Source organism: Cebus imitator, unplaced genomic scaffold (assembly GCF_001604975.1).
Source record: "Cebus imitator isolate Cc_AM_T3 unplaced genomic scaffold, Cebus_imitator-1.0 Scaffold322, whole genome shotgun sequence".
Classification (NCBI taxonomy): Eukaryota; Metazoa; Chordata; class Mammalia; order Primates; family Cebidae; genus Cebus; species Cebus imitator.
The window spans coordinates 1,251,080-1,272,989 of NW_016107637.1; the positions used below are offsets into that span (position 1 = coordinate 1,251,080).

The 21,910-nt window shown below is 50.4% G+C and overlaps 1 protein-coding gene across 1 annotated transcript in view; it reads right to left on the bottom strand.

Annotated features, from left to right (window-relative positions):
- The window catches only part of CDCP2 (CUB domain containing protein 2), a 19,193-nt gene extending 11,637 nt beyond the window's left edge, over positions 1 to 7,556 (bottom strand). Inside the window, exons 1-3 of the mRNA XM_017504468.2 lie at positions 7,475 to 7,556; positions 7,224 to 7,385; positions 1,057 to 1,404 (exon numbers count right to left, since the gene is read on the bottom strand). Coding sequence (XP_017359957.2) covers positions 1,057 to 1,404; positions 7,224 to 7,302 — 427 coding nt within the window. The 5' untranslated portion in view covers positions 7,303 to 7,385; positions 7,475 to 7,556. The remainder of the gene's footprint in view (positions 1 to 1,056; positions 1,405 to 7,223; positions 7,386 to 7,474) is intronic.
- Positions 7,557 to 21,910: the final 14,354 nt, after the last annotated feature.

Here is a 21,910-nt window from a genome sequence, read left to right on the forward strand (position 1 = left end):
AAAAAAAAAAATTAGCTGGACGTGGTGGCACATGCCTGTAATCTCAGCTGCTCAGAAGGCTGAGGCAGGAGAATTGCTTGAACCTGGGAGGTGGAGATTGCAGTGAGCCAAGATCACACCACTACACTCCAGCTTGGGTGACAGAGCAGGACTCCATTTCAAAAAAAAAAAAATTCTAAAACTATGATTATCAGCCTATGGTTCTTGTATTGTAGCATTCTACAATTCTATCCTTCTAAATGCAGCAGCGGCTCAGGTCCCACCTGAATCCCCCAGGATTGCTGTTGGTCGACCCTGGGGACCAGTAGCTTCTCTGGGTGTCTATCGTTTGTGTTAACATCAACGAGGCCTTTGGTTCTGGCCCGGGGAGGAAGCAGGAGGTTTGAGCCTTTGCACAGAACCTGGGGGCAAGGATGAATGAGTCAAAGAGAAAGGCAAGAAGAGCAAGGCCTCCTCTCCCCTCACTAGACTGAGAGGCAGGTGTCAAGCCTGGTTGAAGAAGGGAGGGGTTAGGGATATATGATATGAGAGTCACCAGCTCCATCCAGACCCTCGTGTGGGAACTCAGGCGGGGATTCCCAAGCCGTGAAGTCGTGGGATGCTGCCAAAGGCTGCAACAGCAGTGGTGTCCCCTTCTGTGGCCTGATGCCATGACACAGGACAAGAAGGATAAGAGTAGTAGAGTGTGACAGTGAGACCCTCTGAGGGCTCTGGGAGAAATGGAAGGAGGCATCACACCATGAAGGTGGGAACTGCAGCTACCAAGATTATAAGCATGGTCATGAACAGTGAGGAGGCTGGCTTTTGCCCTATAAACTATGCATGAGAGCTGGGTCGTGCAGGTTACAGAGCAGCCTACATGCCAAGATGCCAAGCCCCTGCAGGTCTCACCTAAGCCCGACTGCTATCCTCCCACCTCCACCCCAGAGCCAGCCCTTCCACTGTCAAATTCCCCCCTTGAACTCCTGGGCTCAAGTAATCCTCCCGCTTTGGTTGGCCAAAGCACCAGGATTACAGGTGTGAGCCACTGCATCAGGTTCCTAATGCCCCCTTGACCTTTCTGGTAGCCCGCAGAAAAGCCATGGCTGGCCACGTGCTTGTCTGAGTGGAAGATGACAGACATGACGTGCCAGGAGGAGGTGAAGGGTGGCGGGGGCACCTGGCCGCAGAACCTCCCCAGCAGGTTGCCCTTGTCTGCTGAGGCCCCGTTGTAGATCTCCAGGAAGTCGAAGCTGCAGGTGTCATGGTACTCCAGGTCAAAGGCGTGGAAGGTGAGCAGCACTGAGGATCCCTCGGCTACCACGATCAGCCAGCTGCACTCTGTGTTGTAGGGGTACAGTCGAGGGAAGTTGGGGCTGGAGAAGTTTCCAGAAGGTGCTGAGAGCACACCCCCACATTTGACACCTGGGGCAAGAGAGAAGGATGCCTCAGACTCCATGCTGGGGTCTTGGGTACATGTGGTAAGGGCAGTGGACCCAGCCACAAAGCTAGCTCCTTGGAATGGGATGAGGGATCACAAAACCATGTGTTTTGTTTTTTGTTTTGTTTTATTTTTGAGATGGAGTCTTACTCTGTCACCTGGGCTGGAGTGCAGTGGCATGATCTTGGCTCACTGCAATCTCCACCTCCCAGTTTCAAGCAATTCTCCTGCCTCAGCCTCCTGAGTAGCTGGGACTATAGGCGTGTGTGCCACCACACCTGGCTAACTTTTGTATTTTTTTAGTAGAAACAGGATTTCACCATATTGGACAGGCTGGTCTTGAACTCCTGACCTCATGATCCACCCGCCTCAGCCTCCCAAAGTGCTGGGATTACAGGCGTGAGCCAGCGCGCCCAGCCACCATGTGTTTATTTGCTCATGCATTTACTTATTCTTCAGATGCTGATCAAGCATGCTGGGATTCATTCCACAAATACTATTTGAGTGCTAGGCATTGTTCTAGGTGCTGGGGTTACAGCAGAAACAAAACAGACAAAAACCCCTACCCTCATGGAATCTACATTCTGGCACGGAAGACAAACCATAAACCTACCAGGTAAAATATAGAGCTTATGACACTGTGAGAAGCTGTGGAGACAAAAGCAAGCCAGGAAAGCAGACAGGAAATGTCAGGCAGGACCCCAGAATTTTAGTTAAAACATTATGCAGTAGGGAATTTTAAAATTATTAAAACATTAACTTGAAATTAATAATAACACTAACCCCCCCCAGTGAAAATGTGTAGAGTCTGCTACAATGTTAAAAGCACATTTTTATATGTGCAGAATTGCTTGTATTTAGCAAAAGAAAACAATGGAAGGAAACTAATAAGAATAATTCTCTGTCACGGGAAGTAGTGAAAGGAGGGAGGAAGCAGGTATGCTGGCTGGATCTCCTTAAAGTGTCCTGAATTTTAAGAATTTTCACTTTGTAAGCACATAAAATATTTTATATAATTTTGAGATTAAAAAAATGTTTAACCCCTAAATATCCCAAACTGAAACAAATAAACTGAACCTTACCAACTTGGAGTCACAGTCACCTGGGGAAGAATGATTTGAAATGACTTTGAAAGGCAGTATTTCGGCCACACAGTCCTAGTGGGATATATCTCAAGGTCAGAATGAACTGCAACAATATCTCAAGCTATATTCAGTAAACTTACTATTAGTAATAATATTAAATACCATTTTACAAGTATTATGTATTAGAATAGAGCAAATAAGTAGGCTAATGTCAATAGAAACCAATATTTTCAGTGTAAGAGTGATAGGTATAATTTTTTTTTTTTTTTTTTAGACAGAGTCTGGCTCCGTAGCCCAGGCTAGAGTGCAGTGGTGTGATCTCAGCTCACTGCAACCTCCGCCTCCCAAGTTCAAGTGATTCTACTGCCTCAGCCTCCTGAGTAGCTGGGATTAGTTCCTGCCACTACACGTGGGTAATTTTCATATTTTTAGTAGAGACGGGTTTTGTCATGTTGGCCAAGCTGGTCTCCAACTCCTGACCTCAGGTGATCCACCATAATGAAATAATGGATCCAGACAACATTATCAAATCCTGTTCTGATCACTGAGTAAAGAGCTGGTAAGAGTTAAAACTTAGATAATTGGGTATACAGGAATTCACTGCAGAATTATTTCAACTTTGCTAAGTGTTTGAATTTTTTTTTACTGGTCAAATAAACCAGATAAATAAAAAATTGTATAATTAAAAATATACAGCCGGGTGTGGTAGCTCACACTTGTAATCCCCAGCACTTTGGGAGGCCGAGGCAGGAAGACCACTTGAGCCCAGTATTGCAAGACCCCATCTCTGAAAAAAAAATTAGTTTCAACTGACTATTTGACAGTGAAAAAAGAAACTAAAAATTTCAAACAGACCAGGCTAACAAACCCTGAACCCACTGGTGTATCTAAGTGTCAAAGTGGAACACTGGACAATAAATATCTTCTTGAAAAAAAATTAAGAAATATGAATCTCAGGAAGTCTCTGGATCTGTCTATAGTTAGAGTGCATATGGAAGCTATGGGAACATTTCATGAGGATACATTTGGCCAGTCTGGAATGTGGCAAATTCTATGCGATAAATGACCTTGGGGCTTCAACAAAAAATGATAAAGTGGGGGGAACACGGCACAACTGTTGTATTAAAAGAGTCAAGGCCAGTGCCATGGCTCATACCTGTAATCCCAGCAATTTGGGAGGCTGAGGCAGAAGGATCACTTGAGGCCAGGAGTTTGAGACCAGCCCGAGCAACATAGTGAGACCCTGTCTCTAAAAATAGTAATTTTTAAAAAATTTTAAAGAGTCAAATATTGACCAAATTCAATGTGTGGAACTTGTTTGGATTCTGATTTGAACAAATTAACTGTAAAAAGATTTTTTTTTTTTTTGGTCCACAGTTGGGGAAAATTGAACATGAACGGAGTGGCACATAAATTAAGGAATGAAGCGGGTAGTAGTGGAGTGCTCCTGTGGTCCCCGCTGCTCGGGAGGCTGAGGAGGAGGATCACTTGAACCCAGGAGTTTGAGGTTGCAGTGAGCTATTACCACAGCACTGCACTCCACCTGGGTGACGAGAGAGATCTTGTCTCTAAAAAAATTGTTTTTAATTAAGCACGTATTATACCATGACAAAGGTATTGAGGTTATACACAGTTTTATGATGTATTTCTCTGTTAGAGACATACTCTGACGTATTTATGAGTGAAATAATATAGCATCTGAGATAGGCTGTAAATTTCTTCTCACCTCCCAGAATGGGGCTGGGGTGGGATAGAAGAAACAAGAAAGCCAAAACGTTGATAGTTATTGAAGATGATTGATGGAGACATAGGGATTCATTGTATGATTTTCGCTGCTTTGGGTGTATTTGAAATTTTTCATAATTAAAAGTTAACAGCCAGCACATCCCTGGCTGCCTTCTCAGGGAAGCCTTCCTTAACCACCCTGTAACACCTAAAACCCTCTCCCCAGCCCATGCCCCTTCTCTCCCTTTGTGCTATATGCTTTTCCGTAGAATTCGTCATGATCTAACATACTACGTATTGTACATATTGATTTGGTTCAGCATCCTGCCACAAAAACGTAAGCTCTATGAGAGCAAGGATTCCTGTCTCTTCCCCCTGCTGTATTGCAAGCACCTGGAGCAGTGCCTGCCACAAAGCTGGTGCTCAATGTATATTTGCTGAATGAATGAATGAGTGAGTGAATGATCTTGTATAACCCTCACAACAGCCCCATCAACCGGGCAGGGCAGGTGTTACTGACTCATTTTACGGATGAGAAACTGAGCCCTGGAAAGGGAAGTTACTTGCTGCAGTGAACATCTATTGTTTTGGGTCTGCCCAATACCCCTTCCTCCGCCTCTTGCAACAACAGCCCCCTCTTCTAGACACTGCTCCCCTCCTTCCCTCCATGTGGTAGCTTCCCTCCTCTTCTGGCTCTCTCCCTGACTCTAGCTGGGCAGTCCTGCGGCTCCCACCACCACCAGCACAGTGACTGGCCCGCGGAGTGGGCATGTGCTCCAGGCTAGGCCAGAGTTCTGCTCAGAATGTCCAGATAGGGGTTCTTTTCTTTCTGGTCCCTTGACTGGGCGTGGGAGCCCTGGGGGTGGAACAAGGTCCATACATTGCATTTGGTCGATATTTGCCTCTTAAATTTTTAAAAAATTCTTATTGGCCGGGCATGGTGGCTCACACCTGGAATCCTAGCACTTTGGTAGGCCAAGGTGTCATGGCATGTGCCTGTAATCCCAGCTACACAGGAGGCTGAGACAGGAGAATCGCTTGAACCCAGGAGGCAGAGGCTGCAGTGAACCAAGATTGCGCCACTGCACTCCAGCCTGGGCAAGACAGAGCATGACTCCATCTCAAAAACAAAACAAAACAAAACAAAAACTTATTACGTGTTCTCAGGGCTTAAGAAAAAATTCCCTCTGTGGACTAGAAGAGCCATATGAGATGTAGAAGCGGCCCTGGAGCCCAGGGGCCCTGGCTACAGAGCCAGTGTACTCTTCTTTTTGCTTAAACTCATCCAGGTTGAGTTTCTGTCACTTGCAACCAAAAGCACCCTGAAGAATACACTTGACTACATCTCTATAAGAGAAGACACATTCACTAGCCATGTGACCTGCACCAGGCCTGTGCTGTGAAATGGGGATAGTGGTGCCTCCCTTGCTGGGTGGTTGTGAGCACTGATGAGCTAAAGGCTGTGTGAGGGCCGCACAGGTGCACATTATCGGCTCTCTGATTGGCTCCTGGGGTGGGACAGGGCAGGAATGGCATTTATTCCGTGTCTTTATGGCAAAAGGACCAAGAGATATTCTGTTCAATGCCTGTTCTTGTCCTTCCCCCAGCCCTACCCACAGGGCAGGAAAAGGCAGCAGAGCATCGGAGCAGAATTCCTGTAGCCCAGGTGGCTCCAGTCATCAGCAAAAGCAGAGGCCCTGTCCACTGGGACCCAGGGTTTCCCCAAGGTCCTATAAGCCCTGGTGGCTGGAAAATAGGAACAGCTAGCTCCTCCCACCACCCAGGCATGGGTTGAGACGCTTGAGTGCCCATCCTATCTCTGAGCCCTCCCTGAGCCCCACTTGAGCCTTGCAGAAGGGTGAAATGATATCACCCCGGCTTCACAGACAGGTAAACAATGCTTGGAAGGCCAGAGCAGTGCAAGGCCACTGGGGACCACAGTGTAGGAAGAGGGTTCCAGGAGCCCCAGTGAAGGCGTGTGTGAGGTTGGTGGAGGATGTGGAAGGCTGATGGAGGGAGTGGTGTTTGATCTGAGCTTGAAGGGTGAGCCAGATGTTCTCAGTTGGGGAAAGGGAAAACAGACTTTCCAGACAGAGGGGACAGCAGGACTTAAGGTCCCTGAGGCTGAAGCAGAAGGGGTTGTGATTCCACTGCCAGGGCATGGGATGCTCAAGGGACGCAGGAAACTGAGGCTCAATAAGATATGGAAGTTGGAGCCCACACTCAGAGGGCACTGAAGGCCATAAGAAGGAACTTTGATTTCACTTGCTTGGCAGTGGGATGGACAGCAGGGGCTCGGGAGGAGAATAAAGACTCTTCAGCAACAGGCAGGGTGCAGTAGCTCAGGCCTATAATCCAGCACCTGCCGAGGCAGGTGGATCATCTGAGGTCAGGAGTTCGAAACCAGCTTGGTCAACATGGTGAAACCCCATCTCTACTAAAAATGTAAAAATTAGCCAGGTGTGGTGGTGCATGCCTGTAATCCCAGCTACTTGGGAGGCTGCGACAGGAGGATCACTTGAACCCAGGAGTGGAGGTTGCAGTGAGCCGAGATCACACCACTGCACTCTAGCCTGGGTGACAGAGCGAGACTCCATCTCGAAAAATAAAATAAAACACAAAGACTCTTCAGCAATAAACCTTTAATAGTTCTCAGAGCCGTTCCCTTCAACCTTAGTAACCATGCAGCCTTGGACAGGTTACTTAATATCTCTAGCCCTCAGTTTCTTCATCTGGAAAATGGGAGGCTAACGTCCACCTTGAAGTTTGTTATGTAGATTAAATGCAACCGACATCTGAAACATCCGGCACATGGCAGGCACTCAGTAAATTGTCTTCCCCCACCTCAGAAACAAATACGTTCTCAACTTGGCTACGTCCCCTGAAAGGACCTCCTGCATTCTGGCTTCCCATGTAGAAACTTCCTGAGCTCCTGGCTGCTGCTTTTCCACCTCCTTCCCCTCCCAGTTCGTATCTGTCACAAGAGTGCCTACCTTCCATGGCTTGGGTCCAGGGCCCTGGGCCCAGCAGTGCCACTGCCAGCAGGAGGCAAGCCCCCCACTCTGCCAGCATCTCCTTACCAGAGGCTCCCACAGGTCTGCAGAGCTCAGGTAGGTGAGGATCTGAGGTCCGGAGTGGGGGAAAGAGAGGTGAGGCTGAAAGGGCCTCCAAGTTAATGGTGGCATGAATAATTCACTGGGCCCTAGAATTAGTAAGCCGATCCCCAGGTACTTCCTTCACTCACTGTAAAGTGACGGATCTGGTGTCCCCAGGTTTACACGTTCTGAGATCTGCACTGACCACACTGTATCAGGAAGGGAAGCAGCTTGGGCTTGGAAGGAAACAGTGGTGGAAAAAGGGCATAACTTTTGGAGCCAGGTGGATCTGGGATCAATCCCAGTTCAGACTGTAACTTGCCAGGTCAGCCTGGACAAGTCATTTAACTCTCCTGGTCTGGGTCTTCTCATCCACCCAGTGGGGCTGTTCAGCTTCTCCCCAGGGGCTGTTGTGCAAATGAAAGGAGATCGCACTTGCTAAAGCACAGAGTAGGTGCTTGCTACAGGTTCTGCCCATCCCCACCCCTGAGGGAGCTGAAAGGAGCCTGTATTTAGTGGGACAAGCAGGACAGCTTCCCTAGACATGCGGACTTAGCTCAGAGGAGGAGGGAAGGAAATTGCTGTGGACAGTTGATGAGGGAAAAGTCTTTTTCATGCAAGAATGCAACAGGAATAACAGAATTAGAAAATCGTATTGTGCAACTCTTAATACAATAATAGGTCTGGGCCCCAGTGTAACTTCTGGCTGAGAATATGAACTACTCCCTCCTTTATCGCTCCCAAGCCTTGCTTGAACATCGTTGGGTGCCAGGCCCTGCATGAGGAGCTGGCACTGCAGAAATGCCCCGGGGACTTTGTGTCCAACAGGAAGTAGGCTCTTTCTTCTCCTCTGGAGTCTTTTGACTTGGTTCAGTTCAGCCCAACACACATTTCTAAGCCCCTTCTCTGTGCTGAGCCCGTGCCAGGCATGGGGACAGCAGGGGAACACGGCACATTCCTGCTCTCCCGGCGGGGATCCTAGGCTCTTCCTGGCAGGCGAAGGTCTGAATCCTCGACCCACCCCTGCCTGGCTATGGTAGCCCGGGAAAGTAACCCAACTCTGTAACTCTGAGGCCAGTTTCCTGGATTACGAAATTGGAACGAGAATTAGTAGCCTGCAGTTTGCTGAGAGGATTAAATGTGATAGTGCATGAGAAGCCTTCGCCAGTGCCTGGCTCAGTGCATAGACACACTCAAGGTTTCTACTTACCCTAGAGGAGCCCAGAGAGCATCATCTGCCAGATAGCATGTGCCTCTGGCCCAACCTTCTGTCAGGAAGTCCCCAGGGAGCCCTTTGCTGCGGGCTTAGGAGGCTGAGTAGAAGGTGTTCAATGGAGCATCAGGACCCATCAGGCCTGAGGGATTGGCTTACCTGTGGAGCTTGATTGGCAGGAAAGAAGTATTCAGCTGTTCTAGGCAGTCTGAGAGAATAGGAAGTTCTTTCTTTTCTCTCTTTCTTTCTTTCTTTCTTTCTTTCTTTCTTTCTTTCTTTCTTTCTTTCTTTCTTTCTTTCTTTCTTTCTCTCTCTCTTTCTTTCTTTTCTTTCTTTCTTCTTTCTTTCTTTCTTCTTTCTAATTTTTCAAGATGGAGTCTTACTTTGTCACCCAGGCTGGAGTGCAATGGCGCTATATCTGCTCGCTGCCACCTCCACCTGCTGAGTTCAAGCAGTTCTCCTGCCACAGCCTCCCAAGTAGCTGGGATTACAGGTGCCCACCACCAAGCCCAGCTAATTTTTGTATTTTTAGTAGAGACAGGGTTTCACCATGTTGGCCACAGTGGTCTTGAACTCCTGACCTCGTGATCTGCTCGCCTCAGCCGCCCAAAGTGCTGGGATTACAGGTGAGAGCCACCTCGCCCAGCCAAATGGAGTTTCTAAACACCTATTGTCCTACTGTGTCTGTGACACAGGAAGGCGGGGAGAGGCGCCGACCTAGTACCTGCTGAATGCGGGGCCCGGTGATGGGTGCGTCACATGTGGGTGCAGCCTCCCAGCTTTCACAGCCTTTGGCACCCTCCTGAAGGACGGAGCAGGAAACTGAAGCTGGAAGGGCTGGAGCCACTGTTTTGGCTTGAGTTCTTTCACACAAAGACCCGGGGACGGTAGTGCATTTGGGAGGTGATCCCAGGAAACACAGTTAAGGAAATGGGACGAGGAGGGGAAAGAAGCCAGTTCAGGGACAGTGAGTGAGCAGGCTACCACTGTGGGCGGCCGGGGCTAAGTCAAAGTGGCAACCTCCAGGACACAGTATAGACTGTGCCTCTCGCTGCTCCACCAGAGGGGGAAGAAGTAGAACATTGATCACCAACTCCCAGTGCCCTTGCTTGGAAGTTGCTCTAAGGGTCTTATCTCCCAGGTATTTCCAGCCTGCTGGGCACGGCCCCAAAGCCCTGAGGCAGAGAGTACAAGGGGCTACAGGCAGAAGCTGTCTGCATGATGGGAACAGTGGATGCCACAGGATGGGGCAGGGCCATGAGGCACCTACTGAGCCATCCATAATGAGAGGCTGTCATTACAGTGACCCCACCCTGGACTTGACATCTGTATTAGTTGGTTCTCACACTACTATAAAGAACTATCTGAGGCCAGGCGCAGTGGTTCACGCCTATAATCCTAGCACTTTGGGAGGCCAAGGTGGGTAGATCACGAGGTCAAGAGATCGAGACCATTCTGCCCAACATGGTAAAACCCCCGTCTCTACTAAAAATACACCAAATTAGCTGGGCATGGTGGTGCGTGCCTGTAGTCCCAGCTACTTGGGAGGCTGAGGCAGGAGAATTGCTTGAATTCAGGAAACGAAGGTTGCAGTGAGCCGAGATCGCACCACTGCATTCCAGCCTGGTGGCAGAGCGAGACTCCGTCTCAAAACAAAACAAAACAAAAAAACTCTTGGAGACTGGGTGATTTATGAAGAAAAGAGGTTTCACAGACTAACAATTCCACAGGCTTAACAGGAAGCATGACTGGGAGGCCTCAGGAAACTTACAATCATGGCAGAACGGGAAGGGGAAGCAAGCATATCTTAGCACAATGGAGCAGGAGAGAGAGAGAGAGCGAGGGGGGAGGCACTACACACTTTTAAACCATTGGATCTCAAGAGAACTCACTATCATGAGAACAACATGGAGAAATCCATCCCAACGATCCAATCACCTCCCATCAGACCCCTCTTCAACACGTGGGGGTTACAATTCTGTAGGAGATCTGGGTGGGAATAGGGAGCCAAAGCATATCTCCTCCAGAATCATCCCATCTCCCTGCTGCACCTCTCCTCTGGGCACCCTCAGCAGCCTTTCAATGATACCCCATCCGTGGTAACTGTCATAGTGCCCCCTGGGTCCTTCAAAATCAATAGCTCCCACCCAAACTAGTCACTGTCTCCCACACCAAACTTTCTTCTCCTCTGATGGTTCCTATTTTAGGTAGCGGCACAACCAACCCATAAAGCCAGCAATGTAGGAGCCTGCCCCATCTTCCTTCCCCTCACTCCCATGTCCATTGGTCACACTTGAGCTTGGTCACCACTTCTGCCTCTGAAATGGCATCTGCAGCCATGGCTCCCCCAGTTCACCAACTCTCCTGCGAGATTTCAGCAGTGGCCTCCTCACTGGCCTGGGTGGCTCTGCTGCTGCCTGCTCGCCGCTCACCCTAAAACCACATTCTGCTACTTGCTGCCCTGCCCCATGCGGTGATCTTTCTAAAATGTTCATCTGAGTCAGGCACGGTGGCTCACAGCTGTAATCCCAGCACTTTGGGAGGCTGAGGTGGGCAGATCACTTGAGGTCAGGAGTTCAAGACCAGCCTGGCCAACATGGTGAAACCCTGTCTCTACTAAAAATACAAAAAATTAGTTGGGCATGGTGGTGGGCACCTGTAATCCCAGCTACTCAGGACACTGAGGCAGGAGAGTCACTTGCAGCTGAGAGGCAGAGGTTGCAGTGAGCGGAGATTGTGCCACTGCACTCCAGCCTGGGCAACAGAGGGAGACTCTGTCTCAAAAAAACAAAAAAATAAAATGCGCATCTGATCATGTCATTCTTCTGCTTATGATAAATTCCAAAGTCCTCTTTTTGGCAGTCATACCCCTTCAGGTCACCTCCCCAGCATGTCTCAGACTTTCTCCTCCTCTTGAGCTCCACACCGCAGCCCCCTGACAGCTCTCTCACTTTTCTGCGTGTGCTGTGCCCTGAGCTTGCATTGCCCTGCTTTCTGCCCCATTGTCCCTTGGTGGACTCTGAACCTTTAAAACAGTTGTCACCTCTTCCAAGGAGTTGTCTTAACCCCACCCCAAACTGGGTGAGTTCCTCCTCCCTGGGTGCACCTCTAGCACAGAGGGGACACCGGTACCCCTGCTGGCTGGTTTCTTATTCTGGTGCTCTGCACAGGGCTTGGCCCAGAGCGTATCCTCTCCCCTGTGTCCATCTCCACTGCCTCCCTAGCGCATCCTAAGTGCTTAGCAGCTATCCATGGACTGAACTGCTCAAGGCTGCACCACTAGGAAGTGTCTTTGTCAATGTGAACCCATGTTCAGGTGTGTTCAAAGTCTGCTTGTAACCCTGCTGAGGCCGTGTGGGCTGCCATGACCAAATGCTGTAGCTTGGATGGCTTATAAACAACAGACACTTACTTCTCCCAGTTCTGGAGGCTGGAGAGTCCAAGATCAAGGCGCCAGCAGATTCTGTCTGGTAAGGGTCCATTTCCTGGCTCATAGATGGCTTCTTCTTGCCATGTCCTCACATGGTGGAAGCGGTGAACAAGCTCCCGTGGGCCTACTTTGTAAGGGTGCTAATTCCATCACCTCTCCAAAGACCCTGCTTCCTAATACCAGAGCCATGGGGGTTGAGATTTCGTGAATTTCAAGGCACACATCCATTCAGACTGTAGCACCTGCTGGGTAGAGTGGCCTGGTGTAGTGGTTCAGCACGAGCGCCCAGAACCCAGACCACATCAGTTCAAATCACAACTCTGGCAGTTGCTAGCCGTGTGACCTTGGGCACTTTGCTTTGTCTCTCCAGGCCTCTGATTCCTCGTTGGTGAAATGAGAAGAGTGGTATCTACCTGCAGGGCATCAAGAGGATTGAAGGGGCCGGCACATGGGGAATGTGGAGACCTGTGCCAGCACCTCGTATACTAAGTTCAGAGTGCACCGACCTCACTGAAGACTTCAGGTCTTCTTGTATTTTTCTTTTGAACCCATCTCTCCTGATGTCACCTCCGGGTGGGGCCTCCTGCTGCCTGGCTGCCCCTCCCTCCAATCAGCAGCCTGGCAGTGACTTCTCTACTGAAGTCCCCAGGGGAGGTGGTAGAGAGGGAACAAAGGCCATCCACCTGCCAGGGGCATTAGGGAGTGCCTGGGCCACCCCCAAAATGAGTCAATATGGGGTGCCTGGGTGCCTGCCAGTGCCCTACTGTGCTGACTCCCATGGGCTGAGCCCTGAGGACCCACCCTCAAACTTGCAGGAAGTCTCTTGGCATACGATGACCCTCCCCTCTATGGCTGGCTCTGCAGCACCCTCAAGCTAGTGGGCCCAGGGTTCTCCAGGAGGTTGCGAGTGTGCTCCTGGGACAGATGCTGTCCAGGGGCAGGGGCCGATGCTGTGTGTGCCTATTTCTGGCACTCCGCACATATGTGCACCCATCCCTGGGTGTGTGTTTCATCATCCGGTCTTGCTGTTTCCTGGGGTACATGATCCCATCTTAACATCTATGCATTGGGCACTAAATATAGGAGTCTTTCTATGGATGACTGTCCGCTGCGTGTGAATATGTCTTGTGTGGCCGGGTGCGGTGGCTCATGCCTGTAATCCTAGCACTTTGGGAGGCCGAGGCGGGCAGATCACCTGAGGTCAGGAGTTTGAATTGAGGTCAGCCTGGCCAACATGACAAAACCTTGTCTCTACTAAAATTAAAAAAATTAGCTAGGCATGGTGGCGAGCACCTGTAATCCCAGCTACTCAGGAGGCCGAGGTAAGAAAATCGCTTGAACCCAGCGGGTGGAGGCTGCAGTGACCCAAGATCATCGCGCCACTGTACTCCAGCCTGGGTGCAGAGTGAGACTCCCAATCAAAAAAAAAAAAAAAAAAAAAAAAGAGCATGTCATGTGCTGCTGCACCCATCACTGTGCATTCACATCTGCTTCCTTGTACACATATCCATCTCTGCACACATGCCCGGATCACACAGCACCCTGTCTCAGTATATACACATGTCTCTACACCTAGGGATATACAACTGGATCTGCATGTACCCAGATGTATATGTGTCTATTTCTCCCTCTGGGTATATACAAAGATTTCTGAGTGAATGTCCATGTCTAAATGCAAATGTCATAGCTGTGCGAGTATCCCAGGAACCGCGTGTGTGTCTCTTCATATGGACACATCTCTCTTTATAAGTGCACATCTATTCCATGGATACACAGCCTCTGCTGGTGTGTAGATCTGTGCCCAAGTGTGTGGAGCTGTGAGTATAGATGCTCACACAGCTCTGTGGGTACACACCTGCATACCCCTGTGCATGTCTGTGGAGGTCTCCGAGGTTGCACCTCTAGAGCTGGGGCTTTTGTCTTCACGTCTGTAACCTATCACTGGTTCCTGGGTCCAGGGGTGGTGCCCAGGGGATAGCAAGGTGCTGCCTAACACCTCCCTTGTCCACAGAGGTCTGGACTGACCTGCGGGTGTGGCAGAGGGCAGGAGCAGGGAGGCCACTCCACCTCTGGGGATTCCTGGCTGGGCCCCAGGAGCCACGTCTCTCCCTTAACAAGGGCACTGGGGACTCGGGGGAGTTTTCTATGAGTAGGGGCTCTATACAGAGGCCAGGAGGCAGGGCCCTCAGGAAACAGTCCTCACTCTCTGCTCCTGAGGTGCCTGTTACCTCTACACCTCCTCTGCCAGAGCCTAGTAGACAGCCATGGGGTCAGCACAGAAATGGCGGGGTGTGTGAGTGGGGGGGGTCCCCACATGATGGAAGAGGGGAAGGAGAAACAGGACAGCAATACAGGAGAGAGAGAGAGAGGGGTGAAGGATCACACAGAAAGGTGGAAAGCTGACAGCAAGGGAGGTGGTGGTGGCCCCGATGGATCCAAGGCTGCTGGTGGACTGGGGTGCACCCATGGGGTCCTGCTGGCTCCTCACACCCCGCCCTAGGGATGGGGCTGTGCTGAGAGGAAGACGGGGACACCATATTCCCTATGCCCCCCTCTCTCTGAGTCTCTCAATTTCACTCACAGTCTTTCTGCTCAGTTCCCATTCCCAAAGGCTAGGATGTGAATATCGCATGACAGGAATGATGTCCTGGAAGTCCAGATTGGCCAAGGGCGTGACCTTCACAGCCTCTAGCTCCTGGGCCAGTGGGAAGAAAGAAAGGAGGGGGTTAGAATTGCTGCCATTTTGACCCCCACCCCTAGCTCTGGGCCCTCCCACCCCGTATCCCGCTGAGCCTCCCGACCCTGCAGGAGAGCGTACTGTCCCCACGTCACAGATGAGGGACCTGAGGCCCAGCATCATGAAAAGTCTGCTTCCAAAGCTGGGGCAGAGTGAGCACTGGGGGTCAGGCAAAGAGTGGCCCCTCGTGGGAGCCGCCTGCCCCTCATAGCTCTGTGAGATGTGAGTGTTCCCGGCAGCACTGGCCACTGTTCCTGCCCACAGTTTTGTGGAAGGAGCAAGGGTTTGGATTCTAGTTCCTCCTCTGCCTTGCTGCTTAACCTGGAGCTACTCACTCACTTACCCTTCTGGCCTCAGTTTCCCATGTGTACAGTACCTCACTGGGCTGCCATGAGGACTGATGCAAGATCCAGAAGGCGAAAGGGCCTTGGAAACTGTGAAGCACCGTGCACCAGTAGGTGTCCGTGCGTTCACAAGCGGATGAGTGCTACCACAGCAAGCTGAGCAATGACTAGAGCGGCCGTGGATGGGGCTGGGGTTTCACTAAGCACTTTGCAGAGGGCATTTAATCCTCATCACGGCCCTCTGAGTAGAGACCACCACTGCCCATTGCACAGATGAAGAAACTGGGGTGAAGTAACTGCCCAGTACCCCATATCCTTTAAGTAGCAGAACCAGGACTCAAATCCAGGACTGTCCAGCAGCAGTGCTGTTCCTCTGAGCCACCAGGTGGGGCCACCAGGGCAGCCTGATGGAAGAGGTTCTGCAAGAGGATCGGCAGGGCCAGGAGGCAGCAGGGTGGGGAGACACACACGGGAAGCCTCCTGCTGGTCCGGTCTCTCCTCCCACTCCTTTGACCACGAATTAGTCCTGCCTCTTTGGCCAACTTGTGACCTTCAGCAAGCAAAGGTACATGGAGGAAGTTCACGGTTACAGAAGGGAAGCTGCCCTGTGCCCCTCCCTGCTGGGATGGCTGTCCCAGGACCCCGACCTCCAGGGAGTTGGCTGGAATGTTTTGCTGCTGTGTCTTCCCCTGAGGGCCCTCCCATCCTCACCCCTTCTCATCCTTCCCATCGCACTCCACCCTCCCTAATTCCCCTTGGCTACTCATTCACAACCAGCTCTAGGGACTAAGAACAGCCTCAGCACAGAGACTTCCACAGTGCCCTGCCTTCCCCTGGATACCAAGCCCAACACCTCCCTGCTCTACAATAAAGCAACTATTGAACTCCTACTGTTTGCCAGGCATACTCATCTCCAGCCATATACAAACCAGGTGACCTTGGCCAAGTTCCTTAACCTCCCCTCTATATCTCAGTTTCCTCATCTGTAAAATGGGAACAATGAGGTAATTTTTATAAAGGGTTTAGAGGAAAAGCACAGGGCCAGGTGGAAAGCTCTATTTAAACCTTCATTAATTTAAATTAAGATCTACATAGCACCTTTGCAAGGTCAGAATTACCAGCTCCATTTCACTGTTTGGTGACTGGGGCTCAGAGAGAATGGCTTTTATTCGTTTTATTTATCCAACCAGTGTCTGTTGAGTACCTACTATGTGCCTGGCCCAATGCGTGATACTTTTGCACATTATCCCATTTAATTCCCATAGCTCTGTGGGGAGGCGCTAGCATCCCCCACTGTTTCCAAACACTCCCTCAGGGGCAGTATCACTCTGCTCGACACCCCTGGTTCACTGTCTATCTTCCCTACCAGCACTTAAACACTGGGAGGGCAGAGAACTGCATTTCGTTCACCGCTGTCTTTCAGCACGTGGCACAGATTAAGTGCTCAACAGATACCTGTTGAGAGAAGGAATGAAAACATCCCAGTTTGCAAATGTGGAAACTCCAGTACCAGCCCCAGGTGCAGTAGCTCATGCCTGTAATCCCAGCACTCTGGGAGGCTGAGGTGGGCAGTTCACTGGAGGTCAGGAGTTTGAGACCAGCCTGGCCAACATGGCGAAACCCTGTCTCTACTAAAAATACAAAAATTAGCCAGACGTGGTAGCGGGTTCCTGTAATCCCAGCTACTTGGGAGGCCTAGGCAGGAAGAATTGCTTGAACCTGGGAGGCAGAGGTTGCAGTGAGCCAAGATTGCACCGCTGCACTCCAGCTTGGGGTACAGAGGAAGACTCCATCTCAAGAAAAAGAAAAGAATGAGAAAGAAAGAAACTGCAGTTCAGAGAAATTAAGTGATTTGCCCAAAATCACACAGCTGGCTCCATGGCAGAGCTGAGATTTGAACCTATCTCTGACCAGCTCCAAAGCCTGTGTTCCTACCACAGTGCTAATTCTATGCTTGGGAGCCTCATTGGTGGAGAGGAAGAGGTCTGAGCTGGGGTGCAAATAAGGGCAATGGGCTGTAGATGTCTGGAGAGACAGGCAGCTGGGGGCCAAGACCCTCACAGAAGCTCCTTCATTGAGGCGCTGGATTTCTCCTGCCCCCAACCTGCCCACCTGGGTTTCCCCTCAGGCTGCTGGTCATTCCGGTCAGGGGAGCAGCGCTCCCTCAACAGGCCCTCCATCAGGAAGAGGGGCCGGCCAAGCTCAAGCTCAGAAAGTCCAGACGCAGAAGCTGCCACACCCTGCCCCCGGGGACTCCTACTGTGCACAGGCTCGTGGGGAGCTCGAGGGAGAAGGAAGCGCTCAGAGAGAAGGGCGTGCCAAAGCTTTGGACTAGCAAAGCTGGACAGGACTTTAGAGAGCAAGTCCAACCCCCTCTTCCTATGCCCTTTTCTGGCTGTGGAAACTGAGGCCCGGAGAGAGCAGAAGAAAAGACAGAAGCCCACATTCTGTCGGACACCTCGTGTCAGGGTCCTTAAGAACCCAGGAGAAAAACCTCACGGAAGCAGGTGTTCAGGAATGTTTGCTGAATGCCTGCATGGATGACTTATATAGTCCCCAGAGCAATCAACTGAGGTAGGAATTATTATCCCATTGAGGAAACTGCAGCCCAGAAAGGAAGGAATTGACCATTGCCTCAAATGCTGCTGAGAACTGGGCTCTGGGCAGCAGGGAGCTTATTGGGAGCACATGGGGTGGAGACGGGGCATGGATGCCAGGCTGCAGTGGGTTGAGGAATGAAGGCAGGGGAGGAAGCAGGCACTGAAAGTTGTAGGCAGCGCTTCAGGGTGAGGCGGGAACTATGAGGGGGCAGGGGCTGAGCACTCTTCCCTGGAGGAACCCAGAGTGAGGCGGGGCTGGTGCTGGGCTTTGCGTCATTATCGTGGGGGGAACTTGGACGGGCTTCAGGGTTGGTTGGACAGAGCCAGTAGAGATATTCTGGAGATTCCCTGGAGGAAGATCCCTTTATCCAGAGGGCAGGGATTGCTGAGCTGGGCAGGAAGGGTTACTTCTTGCTAAAGACCCCAGTTCCCCTGTATCAGTCCATTTTCACACTGCTGATAAAGACATACCCAAGACTGGAAAGAAAAAGAGGTTTAATTGGACTTACAGCTCCACATGGCTGGGGAGGCCTCAGAATCATGGCAGGAGGTGAAAGGTACTTTTTACGTGGTGGTGGCCAAAGAAATAAGGAAGAAGCAAAAGCAGAAACCCCTGATAAACACACCAAATCTTGTGAGACTTATTCACTATCACGAGAATAGCAGGGGAAAGACTGGCCCCTTGATTCAATTACTTCCCCCTGGGTCCTTCCCACAACATGTGGGAATCCTGGAAGATACAGCTCAAGTTGAGATTTGGGTGGGGACACAGCCAAACCATACCATTCCACTCAGCCACTCCAAATCTCTCATCCTCACATTTCAAAACCAATCATGCCTTCCCAACAGTTCCTCAAAGTTTTAACTTATTTCAGCATTAACTCAAAAGTCCATAGTCCAATGTGTCATCTAAGACAAGGCAAGTCCCTTCTGCCTATGAGCCTATAAAATCAAAAGCAAGCTAGTTACTTCCTAGATACAATGGAGGCACAGGCATTGGGTAAATACAGCTGTTCCAAATGGGAGAAATTGGCTAAAATAAAGGGGTTACAGGGCCCATGCAAGTCTGAAATCCAGCAGGGCAGACACACTTTAACGCTCCAAAATGATCTCCTTTGACTCTAGGTCTCACATCCAGGTCACACTGATGCAAGAGGTGGGTTCCCACGGTCTTGGGCAGTTCTGCCTCTGTGGCCTTGCGTGGCACAGCATCCCTCCTGGCTGCTTTCAAGAGCTGGTGTGGAGTGGTTGCGGCCTGTCTAGGTGCACGGGGCAAGCTGTAGGCGGATCAGCCATTCTGGGGTCTGGAGGATGGTGACCCTCTTCTCACAGCTCCACTAGGCAGTGCCCCAGCAGGGACTGTGTATAGGGGCTCCAACCCCACATTTCTCTTCCACACTGCCCTAGCAGAGGTTCTCCATGAGGGCCCCACCCCTGCAGTAAACTTTTGCGTGCACATCCAGGCATTTCCATACATGGAAATGTATGGAATCTGAAATCTAGGTGGAGGTTCCCAAACCTCAATTCTTGACTTCTGTGTACCCACAGGCTGAACATCATGTGGAAGCTGCCAAGGCTTGGGCCTTCCACCCTCTGAAGCCATGACCCAAGCTGTCCATTGGCCCCTTTCAGCCGTAGCTGGAGCGGCTGGGACATAGGGCACCACGTCCCAAGACTGCACACAGCATGGGGACCCTGGGCCCAGCCCACGAAACCACTTTTTCCTCCTGGACTTCCAGGCCTGTGATGGGAGGGTCTGCCATGAAGGTCTCTGACATGGCCTAGAGACATTTTCCCCATGGTCTTGGGGATTAACATTAGGCTCCTTGCTACTTACGCAAATTTCTGCAGCTTGAATTTCTCCTCAAAAAAAATTTTTTTTCCTACTGCATCATCAGGCTGCAAATTTTCCAAAATTTTATGCTCTGTTTCCCTTTTAAAACAGATGCTTTTAACAGTACCCAAGTGACCTCTTGAATGCTTTGCTGCTTAGAAATTTCTTCCGCCAGATACCCTAACTGGTTATCTCAAATTCAAAGTTCCACAAATCTCTAGGGCAGGGGCAAAATGCCACCAGTCTGTTCGCTAAAACGTAAAAAGGATAACCTTTGCTCCAGTTCCCAGTAAGTCCCTCATCTCCACCTGAGACGACGTCAGCCTGGACCTTATTGTTCATATCACTATCAGCATTTTGGGCAAAGCCATTCGACAAGTCTCTAGGAAGTTCCAAACCGTCCCACATTTTCCTGTCTTCTTCTGAGCCCTCCAGGCTGTTCCAACCTCTGCCTGTTACCCAGTTCCAAAGTCACTTCCACATTTTCAGGCATCTTTTCAGCAACACCCCACTCTGCTGGTACCAATTTAGTGTATTAGTCCATTTTCGTGCTGCTGATAAAGACATACCTGAGACTGGGAAGAAAAGGAGGTTTAATTGGACTTATAGTTGCACATGGCTGGGAGGCTTCAGAATCATGGTGAAAGGCAAAAGTACTTCTTACATGGGGGCGGCAAGAGAAAATGAGGAAGACACAAAAGCGGAAATCCCTGATAAAACCATCAGATCTCATGAGACTTATTCACTATCATGAGAATAGCACAGCAAAGACTGGCCCCCATGATTCAAGTACCTACCCCTGGGTCCCTTCCACAACACGTGGGAATTCTGGGAGATACAATTCAAGTTGGGATTTGAATGGGGACACAGCCAAACTATATCATCCCCTTGGAGGCAGGTGAAGGGAAATAACATCCACTGCCACCCCCCTGTGGGCCAGGCACTGAGCTGAACACTTGGTTCACACAATCTCCTCTACTCCGCAAAGCAGCCCTGGGAGGAAAGAACCAACATCTTCATCTGACAGAAGAGTGGTCATCAACCCACGGTCACACGGCTTCCGCCAGCTCGTCCCTTCCTTCAACAGGCACTGCCTCCACACTGTGGCCAGACATCACACTAGATGGGGTAACGGCATGGGGAGGGGGCCCTGCTCTCATGCAGGAACATCACTTTCTCCACTAGCTTCTTTATCTCTTGCTAATCAGTTTCTTTGCCTATAAAGAAGCTGCTGATCCCTAAAGATTGTGAGAATTCGGCAAAGTGTCATAGTAGACACTGTTGATGTGCTATCCATATCTCCCTGCCCAACTGGAGGTAACCACAGGAAGTTTCCGTGTGCACTGATGGCTTCCTGTGTGTCTCTGCCTGGGGACTTCTCTGGCTGCCAAGCACTTGGCCCACCCAGAGGAAGCTGGAGTTCCAGGAATTCATGCCCTCAGCCAATAAGGGAGTCGGGCTGTCGGTGCATAAATACCCCAGCTTCTCCATCCCTCGGTAGGATCACTGAGGCATGTCCTGCACAGTCTCTTGGCAGGGCCCCAACAGGATGAGCTCCGGGTCCCATCAGGGGTAGCCTGCCCATCCACATGTCTTTCATTGTCTTTCCCCATGACTCCCTCACCATGCTTCCCTGAAGCACCTCCACATAAATTTCTTGCAACCAGATCCTTGCTCAACATCAGCTTTGGGGCAAACCCAGCCCAAAACAATCACATTTTAGAGCCTGGTGCCCAGTGTGGACCCTCAGCAATTGCCATCTACCTTGATACTCATTTTCTTTCCTTTTTTTTTTTTTTTTGAGAAGAATGGCAGTGTGTTAATAAAGACTTCACGTTTTACCCACAGGATAATAACTCTATTTATTACAGGGTTTGTTTTGTTTTGTTTTGTTTTTTTTGAGAAGAAATCTCTCTCTGTTGCTAGGCTGGAGTGCACGATCTTGGCTCACTGCAACCTCTGACTACCAGGTTCAACCGATTCTCCTGCATCAGCCTCCTGAGTAGCTGGGACCGCAGGCACGTGCCACCATGCCCACCTAATTTTTGTATTTATAGTAAAGACCGGGTTTCACCATGTTGACCTGGATGGTCTCTATCTCTGACCACATGATCTGCCGACCTCGGCCTCCCAGTGTGCTGGGATTACAGGTGTGAGCCACCGCACTCGGTCATTCATTTTCATTTTTATAGAATCAGACAGCTTTTCTCCAGCTGAGTCACCCGCAGCTCATCAGCATCTTTCAGGAGCAGGTATGGGCCTGTGGCCTAGGGAGGCAACTGAGGGCCATGGGCCTCAACCTGTATAGCCTCATGGGCCTATAGCCTCAATCACTTGGAAGCTAGATTAATCTCTGTCACACACACACACTATACAGTTTATAAAGATGTTTTCTTGTGTTCCAGGGCCTGCATCCCATTTTCCTTC